General features: G+C 35.4%; 1 protein-coding gene across 8 annotated transcripts in view; it reads left to right on the top strand.

Annotated features, from left to right (window-relative positions):
* The window catches only part of NCOA1 (nuclear receptor coactivator 1), a 244984-nt gene that overhangs the window by 167141 nt on the left and 58590 nt on the right, over window positions 1-19253 (top strand). For all 8 annotated transcript variants that reach the window (XM_077843901.1, XM_077843903.1, XM_077843897.1 and 5 more), the window contains 4 exons: window positions 2632-2809; window positions 5094-5273; window positions 6572-6667; window positions 11318-11458. In XM_077843901.1, coding sequence (XP_077700027.1) covers window positions 2632-2809; window positions 5094-5273; window positions 6572-6667; window positions 11318-11458 — 595 coding nt within the window. The remainder of the gene's footprint in view (window positions 1-2631; window positions 2810-5093; window positions 5274-6571; window positions 6668-11317; window positions 11459-19253) is intronic.

Raw genomic sequence — 19253 nt, 5'->3', positions numbered from 1 at the left:
CTACCATAATAAAGGAGAACTTTGGAGTCCTTTGATTTTGCAGATACTTTAAAAATAATTATACCAAATAGTCCGGGTGAATCCATAGGTGCTGGATACTGAGCCCACTGTTGGCTGGTCTTCAGACTGGGCAGAGATGATCCCAGAAGTGGGTCTTGTTCTCTCCCATTCCCTCTGCAGATAGTAAGCGACTTCCAGAGACAGACATAGAAAGTGAAGAAAGCAAAGGAGAGACTAACTGTGGCTTTGAGGATAGACAGGGTCACCAGGGAGGTAGAGAGGGAGGAACCAAGGGGGAGGCACTGAAAACTAGCTGATTATAGAGGCTGGGTAGTGTGGCCCTTGCAGTTGGCTCACCATGGAACAACCAGACTTTGCTTGCCTGTCTTTTGATGTCAATACTGTTTCTTGGGGCAGCCCGGGTGGCTCAGCGGTTTAGCGCCACCTTCAGCCCAGGGTGTGTGATCCTGGACACCCGGGATCGAGTCCCACGTTGGGCTCCCTGCATGGAGCCTGCTTCTCCCTCTGCCTGTGTCTCAGCCCCTCTCTCTCTCTCTCTCTGTGTGTGTGTCTCTCATGAATGAAAGAATGAATGAGTGAATGAATGAATGAATGAATAAATAAATAAATAAATCTTTTTGAAAAAATACTGTTTCTTGCTCTAAACTATGACACAGTTATACCCACACTGTTCTTTATTAAACTTTAAGAGACCAAAAATAATATAAGTGAAATTATATTTATACAGATTCAATTAATAGCTAAAAACAATTTAAATAATTTTGGATCTACTTTTGAATAATTGATACAGCTGTATTTCCATTGTTTCTATTTTCACAAAAACCATAAGGCAAATAATATGTATTGATCATCTGCTATGAAATTGATAGCTAATTTAATTTTAAAAAACCCAAACAAAATGATTAGTTAGAAATGAGGGTGCTTTCCTACCTATGTTCTTGTAATCATGAAATAGGTTAGCAAAGGGTTTATCTGATGGTGAGGTTTTTAGATCATTAATTATATCCCTGGGTTTTTATTGAAATTCCATCTTTTTTAATCTCAATTGGTGATTCTTCCAAAGTAATCAAAAGGTGTTGCATTTCCACATTAAAAAAAAAATGAGTTTAAAGCCTACTGAAACTGGAAGATTTTTGAGCAGGTAAAAAGTCCTGTTTTTAACATTTTACACAGAGAAGAAAATTCTTACAGGTAATTCTCATCATTTTGGCGACAAAGTCACAACTAAGGTAACATTTCAAAACATGCATTTTCATGTTCTGTCTCTGTAGCGTAAGTGTCTTTTTGAAAGGCAGTTTACTTTTTCATTGTTTAAATTTCATCTTTACCCTGGATAGACAAAATTAAGTGTGTTTGTTATTTGGAAAACATCTGCTAGGTAACTTATTATCATAACCACTTGTCATCATAGAAAAGGTCAGCAAATTTGGAACACTTACCTTTTTAAAAAAGAAAAATGAATAAGCCATGACATTATTAGCTCTTTTAAGAATTTTTGCCACAGATAACTAGCACACTTATGTGAGACATGAAGGATTTTCATGGTCATTTTACATCTTGTTACAAAATCCTAGAAATGTACTGTTTTCCAAAGGTCTTGTTTCTACTACTTAGGCATATTCTATAGCAAGTAAACTGCAGTATATAACAATAAATGGAAAGGTTATATATAAGTAGGGTGCAGTCATCAACCTCTACATTCTGGATCTTCTGTCAGGAATCCATGGTTTGCGATATGTCTGTCTGGACTGAGTTGAGGTATCAGGGTGTCAGCATGATTTATTAATCTTAATTTCTTCTTTGTATTTTAGATTGCACTATAAATAGAGATTCTAACTTTTTCCCTGCACCTCTGGATTTAATGCTCCCCTTAGGGTATATATATCCTTTAGGAGACCCCTAGCTCTGTATCAGAGCATAGAAGGGCCCTCTGGGATTTGGCTCTTATCCGCCTCTCCAGACTTATTTCCTGCCATGAGCCTATCTTATACCATGTACTCCAGCAACTCTAAACGGCTTTTTTGTTTCTTAATGTGCCACACTTTCCCCCTTGCCTAGACTGTTCTTCCCTCATTCCTCTTCCTCTCCTTCTATGTCCTGTAGAACTCAGGTAGGGGTCTGCAAACAGCCTTTCTTTGTTTCCCATCCCAACCTCAAGTTAGGTGTTTATCTTTGTGCTCATAGAATATTTGGTGTATGTTTCTGACACTGCATTACTGGTATTTTATTATATTTATATCTCTGTAGCACTGTACCATAGGTTCTTTGAGGGTAGAAACCAGGTCTTAACCTATAGTTGAGAGATGCTTATGACTGTATGAATATCAGTTATTTGCTTCACATCTGCTACCATAGAGTGTCTCTCTCAGAGGGTTGATACACTCATTCATGTCTGCTGTATATTACTGTATAGTCTGTTTCAAAATCATATCCCTTCTACAGAGAACATGCAGTATTAAATCTTCTATTAAGTATTAAATCTTCTATTAAATCTTTTTTATTAACTTGCCATATTTTTTATCTCTTTTTCAATAGAGAAATGTGTTATGTTTATTTTTCTTTTATATTTTTAACCTTTCAATCTCTTAATTTTTTTTTTTGACTTTGCAGGCTTTGGATGGATTTTTCTTTGTTGTGAACTGTGAAGGGAGAATTGTATTTGTGTCAGAGAATGTGACCAGCTACTTGGGTTACAATCAGGAGGAATTAATGAATACCAGTGTCTACAGCATACTGCATGTAGGGGATCATGCAGAATTTGTGAAGAATCTGCTACCAAAATCACTAGGTACAAAGCAATGTGTTTTTTTAAAAAAATATGAACTCCCTATAGCTATTATTCTTCCATTATACAGTAATTATATTTATAATACATAATATTATTCTGAAATATGTTATATTAAAAATATTTTTAAATTTAATTTCAGCCCAATATGTAAATATGAAGGGAGGGTATCATCAAACAAGTGATAGCATTCCTTTTATCCTGTTCCTCTTGTTATGCCCTAATCATGTGACAGTAATGAGAAGCAGAGCTGTCATCTGCTTTGCCACCAGAAGCTTCTGCGTGAAATTACCTGTTTTTAATTTTGATTATGTCCAAGAAAGTGACAAATGTATATCCTTCCCACCACCCTGCTCAAAAGGAAAAAAAAAAGGGAGTGAGTGAAAAAATACTATCATGTTATATATGTATTAAAATGAACATTTTTGGAGATCAGTAGTTTCAACTCAAAAGTTCCAAATATGGTTGGACAGATTGCTGACAAAAGAGTCTAGCTGAGAGGATGGATGGAGTCTGATTTCTAGCCTCTGTTCATTTGCTAAACCCTGTGCCTATTCCTTAGCCTATGTGTGCTCTAAAAGTAAGGGGAGGGCGTTGGCTAGAAATTCTATATAACTAAACCACACATGCAAATAAAATGTTAATCTGTACCTCTTTATTTTCTATGTTATTCACTCAATAGGATAGAAGCTTTATTTCTTCTTTGAAAAGAGTACTATGTGTTTATAGTACCTAGGGGCCTGAAATGGTTATTTCTATTAAAATCACTAGTTTGATATTTGAATTATCAAGGGGTCTTTGGTGTTTTGTTATAGAATTTTAGAGTATAAATTACTTTAGAGATAACAGTGCATTCCTTTATTTTAAAGATGGTGCAGAGATAAAGTAATTAACCCAAACCTCATAGCTAGCTCATAGCAAAACCAAGACTCCTTCCTCCAGTATAGGTTTGTTTCCATGATTTTCTCTAACAGTTACAGGCTGATGAAATGGTTAAAAGGAAGGCGGGTCAGTGAGGAGGATTAAGTAAAAAAACTATTGGGAATGGTGAGAGGAGAGCCTTTTTAAAAACCCTCTGACTGTCACCATGGTTTGAACATAACATTGTAACTGGGATATAGTGACCCATCACACAGTGATGATCACTTGAAATATACAGACATCTGGGGCAGCCCGGGTGGCTCATTGGTTGAGCATCTGCCTTCAGACCAGGGTGTGATCCTGGAGACTCAGGATCGAGTCCCACGTTGGGCTCCCTGCATGGAGCCTGCTTCTCCCCCTGCTTGTGTCTCTGCCTCTCTCTCTCTCTCTCTCTCTCTCTCTTTCTGTCTCTCATGAGTAAATAAATGAAATCTTAAAAAAAAAAAAAGAAATATACAGACATCTTTTCTATAACTGAATTCCATTTTCTTATATCAAATCAGGCAACATTTATGTTTTAACAGTCATTTTTATGTAATAGCTTTACATTTTTTATTTTTAAATTTTTTTGAGAGGGAGGTAGTGAGGGGAGGGACAGAGAGAAAGAAATCATCTTAAGCAGGCTCCACACCAGCATAGAGCCCAACTCAAGGCACAGTCTCACAACCCTGAGATCATGACCTCAGCCAAAATCAAGTCAGATAGGTGCTTAACTGACTGAGCCAACCAGGTACCCCAATTTTTATGTAATAACTTATTGATTATCCACTATACTTGAGGCATTATTGCATATAAAATATGAGAAAAAATGGTTATAAGAAGCCAAGGTTGGTCTCTGTATATTACAAATATTTTTTTGACTCACAGTCTCCTCTGAGAAACTTTGAATCCTCTCCCTAAAAAAGTGCACATTTTTACAAGCTCATCCTTAAGAATACATGCCTGCCAGGTTAAAACTCCTGCTTTACATTGGATCTGTGGCTTCCAATCATTTTTTCATTTCCAGTTACAAATGGAAAAGTGTATTAATTAACTGCTATAAAAATCTGAGCAAAAGAGTAGTAAGCTGTTACTTTCTAATTTCTGCCCTTAACTGTTTATGAAGACTGTTATGAATTTGTAAGGCCTTATTTTTGAGGAGAGAAATCCTGCACAATCTCTTAAAAATTTTACAGTTTTGTAATTGTTAGACATTTATATTTGGTAAGAAATACAAGTATCCTGTTGCCTCAGGATAATGTTAGATGTGAAGAGATCTGTCTTTTCATCTGAATATCTAATAAAGCAGATGGCTAAATGTATGTCTTTTGTATCTTCAGAGTTTTTCACCCTATTGGCGGACATATAATCAATTTTTCTCCCACAGTAAATGGAGTTCCTTGGCCTCAGGAGGCAACACGACGAAATAGCCATACCTTTAACTGCAGGATGCTAATTCACCCTCCAGATGAGCCAGGCACTGAGAACCAAGAAGCTTGCCAGCGGTACGAAGTCATGCAGTGTTTCACCGTGTCACAGCCAAAATCAATTCAAGAGGATGGAGAAGGTAAAACAAAGGGTGATTTTAAGGTGTTTGATCGCTTTTTCCATGGCTTTAAAGATCATGAGAGTAACTGATTATGAACAGTATTTTTCAGAGAGTATTTTTCGTCACTATATTATGTATCATAGTGGCTATTCAGCTTACTACGTTATTTCTTAATACTTAAGAAAAAAATTGCCAGCACCTAGAATCACCCCTTTCATATGCCCCCACACTCTCAGTTTTAAGCTGGCATTCCCACTAAAATGTCAAATTCAAACCAACTTGCTGCCTAGAAATAAGAGACGTAGCTAACTGCTGCCAGTTGGAAATGTACCAGATGCAGCAGGCTGTTGAACAGCTCTGATTTTTAGAAAGTTTCAAGTTTAGAGTGTGGGGAACGTTGGAGAATGGAGTTAGCATTTTTGAGGCCATACAAGGTAATTTATAAGGAGAAAACTTATGAACAGATGAAAACACAGCTAACGCTCTAATAGGAACATGGTACCAACAGGGCATTAGTCAAATATGTGCCAGTGGATGAGTTTTCCATGTGAGCTAGTCTGAACTAAGGTCAAGACACCACAGATTGGAAACTGAAGGAAGGACTAGGGGAGGTAATAGGTGAGAAATTAATTGGATACAAAAAAAGGCCATGCATGTAGCAGCTTTCATCTGCAAATGGGTGCCACAGTCAAGTGAGGACTTTTTACAAGATACACATGCCAGTGCCAGTCTGTCTTCTATGGTTGAAGTTCATGTTTAGCTGTGTGACATTCTGTGTAGCACTCAAAAATGGAAATGGGACTTCAAAAAAATTATAGATCCTAAAAACATAAAATCCTCCATCAAGGGCAAAATAATGCTTCTTCAGAAAGAGTTAAGTGTTTTTCTCATATGGTAATTATTATCTGCATAGCGGTTGTAAGAATAGTCTTTGTAGCCATTAAGTATTGATAAGCATAGGAAATTGACTAAAAACTGTATTTAAAAAATCACTGTGTTCCTTTAATCTAGTGACAACCACTTCTTCAGGTTGCTATCATCCAAGTACATGAGATACATCTGTCTCCTCTGGTCTCTGTCAGAACATTCAATGGGAAGGGATAATTTATGCTAACTAGATCTCTACCCAGAGCTGCCAGTTTTTGGTTACCAGCAATTTTATCTCTAATATTATATTATTAGATCAGAATAACTCCAGTATTATGTCAGATCCTATAACATGTGTTGTTTTTATGAAAACCATTAATGGCAAATGATAGATGTGAACTGTTTTCTGCCTTCTTTTCTTCAACTTCCCCTTATCTTGTCTTGGGCAGATTTCCAGTCATGTTTGATTTGTATTGCACGGCGATTACCTCGGCCTCCAGCCATTACAGGTGTAGAATCCTTTATGACCAAGCAAGATACTACAGGTATTAACTGCAAAGTTTAGATTTACATCCAAAATTTTGTGTCCTTTTGTTGTCTGCTATTTAGCTTCTGTTCACTGGTCTTATACAAAAAGTATTTTAAATGATGGTCTTGATATTGTGTATTTTATTTTTTTTATTTTATTAACTTTTAAAGATTTTTCTTTTAAGCAATCTCCACACCCAACCTGGGGCTTGAACTCACAACCCCAAGATCAAGAATAACACACCCTACTGACCAAGCCAGCCAGGCGCTCCATTCATCTTGTGCATTTTAGATGCTGTAATCATTGCCATTGGCAGGGTTGTGGGGAGAACATTATAGCTATTCACATATTGTTTTGGTTATAAATTATTTTTCATAATCATGGAATAAAATTTTTAAAGAAATTTGGCAATGTAGATGTAAGTATATTTATTTATAAATGATGTTTTTAAAATTATGTTTCAATGTATCTGGCTATTTCTTTTCCCTTTCCCCCCTTTAAAAAATATATATTCAGGACATATTGATTAAATGCCTAGAAGTGCCTGTCACTGTGTGTGACTGCTCAGGGTGTACATGACTGAGCAGAAATCAACAATGTAATTACAAATTGTGGTATGTTTTACGATGGAAAAGGTATGAGATAATAAAAGTGAGACTAATAGGGAGAACCTATTTTTAAATTCACTGGTTAACTAATGCCTACTGAGGAGCTGATATTGAGCCTAAGCTCCAAAGAATGAGGTCGTGCCAACTCTGCAAAGTGTGGAAGGGGTGGCAAGGAAGGGTCATGATGCAGCATGAACACTCCTGATTGAGGAAGGAGAGCCAGCTGCAAAGGCCCATGGGAAAACAGTCAAGTGCTTTAGAGAAACCAAAAGAAGGGCAATAGAGCCCAAAGTAAGTCATGGTAAGAGTGCCAGGAAGTCAGGCCTTCTTTGTAAGGGCCTACTTTAGATTTAATTTTCAGCCAAAACAAATTGTTACCATTCTTAACAATTTTCTATAGTATTTTTTATATGTTAGGTAATCTTATCTTCACTTTAACACATCAAGTTTCATATTTTTACATCAGAGTTACTTATATATCACCTCTCATTTTAAAATAGGGATAGATACAGCGAGATATTTTTTAGCAGACCAACATTTAAAAAATTATTTCTACTATATTTTATTCTTTGTGAAAGTTTAGTTTTAATGTACTTTTTGACTTTTGCCATTATTTATAACATTTATTAGTATTTGTTACAATATTTAATAGTTTTTTAGTCCCAGAAATCTAATATTCCTGTTGTGTGCTTTATTCTTGTGTTTTTAAAGATAAGCTCCCAGCTGCTTTTACTGAAGAGTAGGTGAGGATAAATTAGCACTAATAACAGAGTAAAGAAAATGTCTAGGACTTAGAGATATGGCATCCGTACATAATAATTATCCCTCACCATAACTTTCTTCATTCCTCCTTTGAGTCTTCCATCTACATGTCCTTTTCCATTTTCCACCAATGAACAGCTCTGGAAAAATTTTATAACCTTTATTGAAAACCAAAAATACTAATGCATGGAGAAAAAATAGGGTCCACTGAAAATGTAATTGGTCTTTTGGGTCACTAAAACCAAGTAAGGGCTTATGAGCAGAATAAAAGCTTGGTAGAAAGGGTGGTAGTCAGGCTACAGAATAAATGGAGACAAAGAAGGCCTAAAAATTATGAGGATAATTTAGGAACAATATATTACAGCTTTTTCTTGTATTGCATTTCTATACATTGAATCTTAAATTGGATTATTTTTATAAATTTTTAAAAACTTGAGAGAGGGAGAGTGTGCACAAGTGGGGGGAGGGGCAGAGGGCGAGAAGCAGACTCCCTGCTGAGCACAGATCCTGCCATAGGGCTTGATCTCAACTGTAAGATCATGACCTGAGCCAAAATCAAGAGCCAGATGCTTAACTGACTGAGCCATCCAGGCACCCCTTAAACTGGATTAGAGAAGACTGTATTTTTCCACAGGAACAATGTTATTACTGATAGTTTTATTCCTAACCAAAGAACCAGGATTAAAATCTTAGATATACCTGATTTTAAGGTAAATGTATACAAATTTTAAAATTAAGCTCTGAATCATAAAATAATTATAAATCTAGAAGGAACCTCAGAGATCACAGACTCTAGCCCATTCATTTAACAAATGATAGAATGGTGACTTTTCCAAAACCATACAGCTAATTGCTGAGAACAGACATCCTTAAGCCCTCTTCCTTTATATTGCATCGCCTTTCACCAAAGCACTATTACAAGGACATCACTGTACTGTACACACTTATTACATAAGATACCAGAGGAAATGTAAAATATAAGGAAAATCGGGATCCCTGGGTGGCGCAGCGGTTTGGCGCCTGCCTTTGGCCCAGGGCGCGATCCTGGAGATCCGGGATCGAATCCCACATCAGGCTCCCGGTGCATGGAGCCTGCTTCTCCCTCTGCCTGTGTCTCTGCCTCTCTCTCTCTCACTGTGTGCCTATCATGAATAAATAAAAATTAAAAAAATAAAAAAATAAAAATAAATAAATAAAATATAAGGAAAATAGGTGCCAAAGAAATACAGTGTTCTTAAAATGTAAAGAACATTTTATTACAGTATCATCAAACTGATATAGATAAAAATTAATAAACTAGTTGCAGTAAGTATTAGATATTTAATTCCTTAAATTTTAGTAGTAGTTTTAATTCTACATGGGGTGGTTCATGTCCTTTTAAAAGAAAGTCTTCTACCAAGAAATGTTGTACAGTGGCTTACCGGTTGGTTTGGTTGGTTGGTTAAAGTTTCAAATCAGCCTGTTCATGATTTTCTAAGATAGTCACTGCATTACCTAATTATTTGTTACCATTACTAATAGTTTGATCACTTTCTCCCCTCCGATTAGTACTGACATGAATACATAAACATGAACACACACACCCCACCCTTAGTCATTGGCCCTGAGAAGCATTGTTGCATGTGAAGATCCATGTGACATTTGATTCTCTGCTATAACCAACTCTTGACCTCTGATGTAATAAGAGGCAAAGAGTAAAAAATTATAATTCTTAGAAAATCTCTAATTCTCTACAGTTGCAATTAAGTGTTCACCAGGCTTTCCACAAACTATTCTTAAATAGCAAAATTCCTTTATTTAAGTTTGAATTTCTTTCCTTTCTACCATTTACATTCTTACCAAAACTTGGGTGACAGCCTTATCAGACAGACTCAGATATATCAGATTCAAGACTCTGAGTTAAAGAGGCCTAATAAATTTATTTCCAAACAAACCAAGTGAAATATATAAAGAAGGGGTTAGTTAAAATGAGGATGCACAAAAAGTACAATAGGTTTGAGTTGATTGTAAGAAGAAGGAAGATAGAAAGATAAGTCAGTGATTCACAGAAGAGGAAACGTGAAAAATACTTAACCTCATGAGTTAGGAAGTACAAATTTATATCATAAACATTTTTGACCTACTAATTGTAAAAAGTAAAGAAGCCTGACAGTACCTCAAGTGATGGAGATGATGTTGGATTAATAGTAACTCTTATATAAGTCTCTGGGAAACAGTTTAATGTTATAAAGTTGGACATTCACATAACCTATGACTCAGCTGTTCTGTTCCCACATATGTGCCCTGGAGAAGCTCTCAAACACATGCCACCATGAAAATGTGGACAGTATTTGCAGCAGCATTGATTGTAATAACAAAAAGCAATACGATTTAGATGTCCCTTGATAGGAAAGCATAAAAACAGAGGGATATGACAGGTGAGGATACACACATAATGGAATGGTATAGGTTATGTTCAAGTTCTGAAATTGGATGGTAGGTTTGCAGATTTTCATTTTATTAATCTAATTCATATATATCTTATATATGTTATGTTAATAAAAGATTGCATAAAGAAATAAAACAAATCTAGGTAATCCCAAACTAGATGAATTGGCCCTGGCTAACTAAGGAATAATTTTCCTGAATTCTTCCATAGCCATTTAGGAAATTTGTTCAAATATGCTAACAGTAGCAAATCACCACTACATTTTATAAAGCATATGTTCTTTGTGCAGAATGTCTAGCCAGTCTTAGTGCTCTCACTTGTTATCTTTTTCTGATTTAACTTTTATTGTCTTCAGTCTTTGTTTACTCTTAAATGCAATATTGCCTATGGCCCAAGAGGAAGTAGAAAAGGAAAGTCTTGCTTACTTTCTCATATTCTCTTCACTTTGTTATTGGAAATGAATTTAAACCAAAATATATTTCATCTCTGTCTCTCCTTTCCCAATAAGTAATCTAGTCATTTAGTATATAGAGAGTAGAATCCAAAGAGCAAACCAGAAGAGTTGGATTTTCATTAGTCTGTGCAGCTTCAGGTCTTAATGGTACAACTGTAATACTTGACTGGAATCAAATTTTAGAATATGATAAATATATTACACATTCCAAGACCAAAGCAGATTTTATTATCATGTAAGTGTTATATACACTGTTAACCATATGTAATAAAAATTAATGGTGTTTATTAATGGTTTTGTCCATTAAGCATTTAGGGGCAGCAGCAAATTTCTTAGATATAGTTGTTGATTTTGAAATATGGGTGACTTACATCAAGAGGCTATCACAAATGTAAACTTCTGTTTTTCATGTAGGTAAAATCATCTCTATTGATACTAGCTCCCTGAGAGCTGCTGGAAGAACTGGCTGGGAAGATTTAGTGAGGAAGTGCATTTATGCTTTTTTCCAACCTCAGGGCAGAGAACCATCTTATGCCAGACAACTATTTCAAGAAGGTAAAGTTTTTTCTCTTGATTATTTTCATTGACCTTTTTATTAATATGAAGTAAATTGTATAGAACTTATGGCTTGATAAGTATTTTCTCCAAATTACAGTTTTTGCAATAATCAGTTTTAGGAAAGGAAGAAATGGGTAAGCAAAGTAATTCATGAGTGGATCCTGAATTTGGGATGCACATTTTAAAGAACAGGGTATCATGTGGTGGTCACTCACTCATTCATTCATTCATTCATTCAGCAGACATGTATCAAGTTCCTCACATACATAGACCACTATGTCAGGTGGCAGAGATACAGCGATGGCTAAGAAGCAGGGTTTTGCCCTCAAGGAGCTCAAAATATATTAGGACAATAAATGACTTTAAATATCAGTGTCATATGAGCTTATACCCAGAGGTATAACCAAAGAAGAAAAAAAAACTAATTCTGGCTTGGAGAATCAGGGATGGCTTCAGAAATGAAGTAATAATGTCATCTGACTTTTGAAGATCATTCCCAGCAGAACAGGCATGTGAAAGGACTTCTAGATAATACAGAAATCTGGGGATCCCTGGGTGGCGCAGCGGTTTGGCGCCTGCCTTTGGCCCAGGGCGTGATCCTGGAGACCCGGGATCGAATCCCACGTCGGGCTCCCGGTGCATGGAGCCTGCTTCTCGCTCTGCCTCTCTCTCTCTCTCTCTCTGTGACTATCATGAATAAATAAATAAAATCTTTAAAAAAAAAATACAGAAATCTGTATCTCACAGGTTTACCTCATTACTGTTATGGTACCTGTATCACCGGACTCAGGATGAAGTTTGGAGTTAAAAATATGTCATATTAAATTAAGAACTGTGTATATCCTATGTCATAGTACTCTAAGAGATAAAGTAAGTCTATTCCCTGCCTTTAAGGAATTTAATCATATTACAGGAAACACAGGGAAAATTATTTGAGAAAGTTCATAGAGTTTCAGAAGTGAGGGTTTTGATATACTTTAAAAATATTGTTACATAATTATGTTAGCCTAGTACTCCATTCCCTGTATAATTTATTCTCTATTCTCTAATAGTTTCTTTGAAGAGTATCTTTGTATGGCTCTTCCTGAAAAATAGTTTAAAAAAATATTTTTCAGTGTTCCATCAACCTTCTTAATTTTAATATTTCCTGTAATATTATGTTTCCTAACTTTATAGATGATTTTTCCATTTATTACATTTTAGGTCAACTGCTTTCAGGTGGTATGTGGAGAGGAAGCAGCTTGTTTTGTTTTGTTTTGTTTTGTTTTGTTTTTTCCTGGAAGCCATCTATTTATTCTGAATCTCATTAGTCTGATTGCTTCTGGAACAACTTCCTACAGACTCATAGTTCTCCATTGGGCCTCTTACTAGACTGATACCTTCCCCAAAGATGATATTTCAGTGGATAGGGCCAAGAACCTACATTTTTTTAAAGTTCCCTGGCCATCCTGGTGCAGTCAGGTTTGGAAACCATTGCAATAAGCAACTAATGCCATTTATTGGTTACAAACTTCATGATTCCCTCTACCAAGAATGGCACTTGACTTTTGCATAAGTTTGAGACTCGGAGCACTATCTTCATTCACTGCCAAAATGCTGAAGTATATTATACTGTTTGGTTTTCACCTTAACTTTTTAAGTTGGGCCTCCCAAGACTTTATTTGGAAGACTTTTAATTAATTTTATTTTCCTATAATTTACATATACTTCCACCTCGGTAAAACAGATCTAGATTACTGTCTTATTCTCTAAATGATTAGGTTCCCTATGGATGTGACTGAACCACAGTTGATATGTTTCTAAATCATTAGAATTATCTATAAGAATACTGATTAAAGTATAACTAGTACCTATCATTAATATATGAAGTAAAACAATTTAGAGTAAAATGTAAGATAATATAATTCAACACCTCTTCCCCATTAGTCATTTCTTCATGTCCTTTTCTTCCACTTCTTTGAGAAGAAAACATTCCTCAACAGAGAGAACTTGTGTTTTTCTCAGCACTGTTGTCCAGAGTTCACATGACTCTTATTATATAGTTTTGGAGAATCTGGTCAATTTGCCTAAAAGTGTGCATGGATTGAACAGATCTTTTTCTGGTATTTCATATTCAGCAGTATCTAACCTGGTAAGAAAACCGTGTCCCATGAAACTCTTACATGGGGATCATCTGTTAAAGATATTGGCATGCTGAATTACAACCTCCTGTGAGGGCCCAGGTATCGGAAGCTCCAAAGGCAGTGCTTAAGTACAGCAAGTGTGAGATCCATTGGTCTGTCAAGAGTCGGGGGAGGTATAAGTTTGTGTTTGCAGTTTCATTACTCCCTCTTCACATAAGGGTCTGGGTGAAAAGAGTGAAATTATGTCACTGTGTGAAACTTGATTTTGTGACTGGTAGAAAGGCAGTGACTGGTAGAAAATCCTAATATGTATTAAACTTTAAGTTAGTTCTTAGCTTAGTTTTTTAGCTGCTTTTGTCAGAGATGCTCATACACTGCTTTTATTTTTTTTTTCATAGACTGCTTTTAAAGGGAGTTTACTATTTTATTTTCCAGAATCAAATTTGGAAAGAAGCCCCACATTTCAGCCTAAGAATATGTGGGCATTCATCATGAACTAGGTTATAGCAGTGGTTCTTCACTGAGTTTAGGGGGGAAGGGATATCAGGATCACCTGAGGAACTTTATTTAAACTAGGAGGAGGTCTGTGTTAGGTGTGTATGGTTTGGAAAAGTTTTCCAGGTTCAGTTGGATTGAGAACCATTCCTTTAAGAAAGTTTTAGGATAAATGCTTCCCAAGGGTCCTTGATAACATTTATCCAGGGCAGTTGTTAAACCAGATTTCTGGACTCCACCCACACTACAGAATCAGTCTATAGTCTAAGATGTTTTCTAACAGAGAAATTTGGAAAACATAAACCTACATTCCACAAGATATTAATAGCTATAACTAAAAAATGATGTTTCATGCTGAATTAAGTTTGGGGAATGTTTCAGTTTCTCACTCTTGGGAATTCATAAGACATATAAAGTAAGTTTCTGGGAGGTAAAAGTACCTGTTTAACTTTGTTATCCAGACTTCTTTTTCCTCAGAATACTTATTCCTATAGCACATCTATCAGCACTTGGGGAGAGTAGCAGTCATGGGAATGTTAACATAGCCTAGGAAAGTTTTATAAAAGTTCTGCTTACCTATTATCAGTGATGTAATGGATCATCATTTCTTTTCTTTGAAAGATGTCCATGATATATATTGAAAAATAGACTGTGAAAACACAGCGTATGTAGTATGAGCTCATGCTTGGACGTTTATCCAATTCTAGAGGGTTTACAAAATGTGGACAGTGGTGACTCTGAGTGATGGGATTACAAATGACTTTATCTTATTCTTTGTTCACTTCTCAGTTATCTTAACGTTATAATCACAAAATAAAATTATTTTAATTTAAAAAATCACAAGACGATTAGAGGAGTTTACAGTACCAAGAAGTTTGGAAGCATTGCTATAAAACCTAAGTTCCCCTATGAATGATTAACTAGAATGTTCTTTGAGACTGGTGTACTGTGATTAATTCCATGGTCCATATAACAGAGTTAGCTGAAAATCTTTTTTTGTCAGGCTTGTTGAAAAAAACTTAAAATATGAATTTATTTCCCTTTTTTTTTTTTTTTTTAATTTTTATTTATTTATGATAGTCACACAGAGAGAGAGAGAGAGAGGCGGAGACGTAGGCAGAGGGAGAAGCAGGCTCCATGCACCAGGAGCCCGATATGGGATTCGATCCTGGGTCTTCAGGATCGCGCCCTGGGCCAAAGGCAGGCGCTAAACCGCTGCGCCACACAGGGATCCCTTTATTTCCCTTTTTAAGAAATTTCAGCTGAGTGAAGTAAGTCAGTCGGAGAAGGACAAACATATGTTCTCATTCATTTGGGGAATATAAATAATAGTGAAAGGGAATATAAGGGAAGGGAGAAGAAATATGTGGGAAATATCAGAAAGGGAGACAGAACGTAAAGACTGCTAACTCTGGGAAACGAACTAGGGGTGGTGGAAGGGGAGGAGGGCGGGGGGTGGGAGTGAATGGGTGACGGGCACTGGGGGTTATTCTGTATGTTGGTAAATTGAACACCCAATAAAAAATAAATTAAAAAATAAAAAGAAATTTCATATACCAAATAGGATTAACCCATTGATAATTGAAAATCTTCGAGCATCTGGGGTAATTATTTTTCCTTTATCTTGATAACTGTTTTTAAAATTGCATTTTCTGCATATATCTAGGGAAATACCAAAAGGAAAAAGAAGCCTCTACCAGCATTGACCTGTAGTACCCTACCATACATTTTATACCTACCCATTTAGTTAATATCAGTAAAGCATGCTTGTTAAGGTTATCTTGGCACCAAATTGGGTGGAATCAAAAACCCAAATGGCTCTACTTTTACAGCTGCTATGACCAGAGGAAATGGTTTCCTTTACTTCATACCTCTGTTGAGGCCTATTCTGGAGGGGAAAACAAAACAAAACAGTTGTTATTTTAAAAGGTTCCTAGAAGAGTTTCTGGGGGTGTCAGAACTACCTCATCAATGGTGTTCCTCCCCACTAAGTGTTCTAAAAATTTTAGAAATGGACATGAGTCAAGGATCACAATACCAGCTAGCTATATACCTGGCAATACTAGATTGGAAAACAAGGCCAGGACCTGTGATCAAAACGACATTCCAGATAGTTTTGACTCGTCGTAACCTTGAAACCCTTTATAGGGAAAATTTGATGTGCAGAGCAAACATTTATCCAGCCAGCTCTATAAAGAACTGTGGCTCCCTTACTCATGTCTTAATTCAAAATATTCATGATTGTTACATATGATCAAAGCTATTGGTGTGAATGGTATCTAGGGATTGGCTGAACGTGTCTGTACTCAGGACATAGGTACTTTGTGTTTGCTTGTTCCTTCTTTGATGTTTATTCAGGAAATATTCATTTAGTACCTACTATATACTAAGCTCCATACTAGATATTATCTTACAGCATTACTGGCTCCATTTTAGTGATGATGGGAGAAGGCATAATTTGCATTATGAAGTCCTAAAGTTGTAAATGACAAAGTCAGAGTTCAAGCCTGAATCTGACTTCTAGGGTCTTGTTCTTTTCATTGATCCATGCTACCTTCCTGTTTACCTTTCCATCTGAAAAACTGAGCATCAGAAGAATTTTAGTTAATTGGATAGCCTTAATTCTAATAACTAAAGTTTTACTATAGCTTATATTACCTTTTTTCCTTTTCAAAAAATGACTGTGAATAATGATGTGTGTTAAGTCTTTTTCCACACATTATCATCCAAAATAAATAATCTAACTTCAAAAATTAAAGTGTGGTAATTTCCTTATATAAAGTTAATAGGAGTTCCCCAATTTTGGAATTTTTACTATTTTGGATAGAGTCCCAAATTAAGACAGCATAGTTACCAAAAGGACCAGTGATGGTTCTGTAATCCACTTTAAGCATTTAAAGGTTTCTATGCTAGTCTGAGTTTCTAGTTCTTTCTCACTTTATAGGGCTAATAAATCAAGAAATTTCTATTAGTTTTCATTACAAAAGTTAAGTCCAGATTCCTACTAGAGCAAGAACATAAATTGAGAAAAGCATTAGAGAACACAGCTAAGATCTAAAATCTCTCCTTTAAAGAAGTGTTATGGTAGTTGATCACAAGTCAGTATTAATCTGTTTACATGAGATTCAAGGAGAGTGGAAAATAAGAATGGGACACAGTACTAGCCCTTATGTTTATTTTAGTTGCTGAAGAAAGATAAGTGTGTGTAAAGTTATCTACCTCTTATTTAAAGTGACAGAGGAAATATTTAGGAAGCAATGAAAAATAAGATTGGAATGAAAGTAAAGTCGGATTGTGTGTGTGTATGTATGTATATACATACTGTTGAGTATGGGAGACAGTAGTTACATGTCACTACCGAGTAGTTGAAATGTGGCTAGTGTGGCTGAGGAACTGAACTTAAAATTTTATTTAATTTTAAGTTTAAATAGCCACATGTGGCTGGTAACAGTACAGTTCAGTAGTGAAGAGCCGGTGTTTTTCAGGAGAATGGGGAGATCCTAAAAAACAATAAACTGATGAAGAGAGAGATAAAATGGTATAAACAAAATAACATGAAATATATTGCCTGGCCCTTTATATAATAAAGCTTTATTTTTCTCCCAAATTAATAATTTATCTTGAAATGCTACTTTTTTGTTATAGATGTGTTTTCTAAAATATACTGTTAAAAAGATGTTGACAATTTGGAATCATTACATTTTTTTAGGGTTTTGTTATAGCAAAACATTTATTTATATCCTTAAATAGAAAAATTATCCATTTCATTTAAGACTCTTTCATCATTTATTATTTCATTAGGTACTAAGTTTCTCCCTATGTTATATTTGGTAAATGTACCAGTGATTTCTGGCTGAATTTGCCAGATGGGTAAGGAATGTGGTTGATTGGACATCAGTCTTAATCCTTTCAATTAAGTCTATGTCTTAATTTTAGTATTTAGGCTTATTTTTGTATGGTATAGGTTTACAACAGTTTATACTCTCTTTAGCATATGAGGTATACCCAAAGCAGTAAAAGAGAGTGTCTTCTCTTAAGTAATATGTAGTTTCAAAAGATATTTATTATTAATTGGTCATTTTAAATCTCTTTAACGTGTCTTTAAAATGTAATAGAAGGGCTTTCTGAAATGTCTATGAAAAATAGTACTAACATTTATTACAGGCTAAATTGTAATAGTCATTTGTGGTAGTAATTCTTGTGTTTCCATGAATATGATTTTTAACCTATAGCTGAATCTACCTATTAAATCTTTCTTAAAATAGAATTGTATCATATTGCTAAAACATCAGTGACATTTTCTTACTTAGTAGTTTGGTTATAGCCCTTACATATTTAATAAATACTTAACAATATGGTTAGAATTTTGCCTGCTATTAATAAACCTTTAAGACAGAAGTAAACTATGTTGTTTATATAGTGATATGAATGCCTTAATCTAGTTTTTGTTTTTTATATTAGTAACAGTTGCCTTTATCTTAATTTTTTACTACACTTACATCAAAAATAATATATATATGTAAATACACAAATTTGACAGATGAGACCTTAGTGATTCACATTCCTGAGTGAAAAATTAAATTTGGATTTCAGTTCAGTGACTCTACAAGCTAATAAAAACATAAAGGATGAATATTATGGTGTATGAATGATCTCAGTAAAGCTGTTATTAAAAAATCAGCCAGCAGGGCAGCCCCGGTGGCACAGCGGTTTAGTGCCGCCTTCAGCCCAGGGTATGATCCTGGAGACCCGGGATCAAGTCCCCACATCAGGCTCCCTGCATGGAGCCTGCTTCTCCCTCTGCCCGTGTCTCTGCCTCTCTCTCTCTGTCTCTCATGAATAAATAAATAAAATATTTTTTAAAAAATCAGCCAGCAAAAGGAAAAAAACAAACTTGTTAGAAATAATTCCAAAAGGGAGACAATTACTTGCTGGTATTTTTAATGGACACTTAATAAATTTGAAGAACTGTCCCATTATGGAGAGATTAAAGTTGATTTTTTTTTTTCCTGGTTTGAAGTTTCTTCATTATTTTAACTTATGTGAGGAGGCACTCATTCAAGTAGTACTAAGTTAAAACTTGTCATCAAGTGTCTATTTCAGCCAGAATCCTTCTCCCCCTTCAGATATCTGCTTTGTCTAAACTATTCTTTATTTTGAGTTTGAGCAGGCAG

Source organism: Canis aureus, chromosome 12, assembly GCF_053574225.1.
Source record: "Canis aureus isolate CA01 chromosome 12, VMU_Caureus_v.1.0, whole genome shotgun sequence".
NCBI lineage: Eukaryota > Metazoa > Chordata > Mammalia > Carnivora > Canidae > Canis > Canis aureus.
This window is presented reverse-complemented; position numbering and strand designations above follow the sequence as displayed.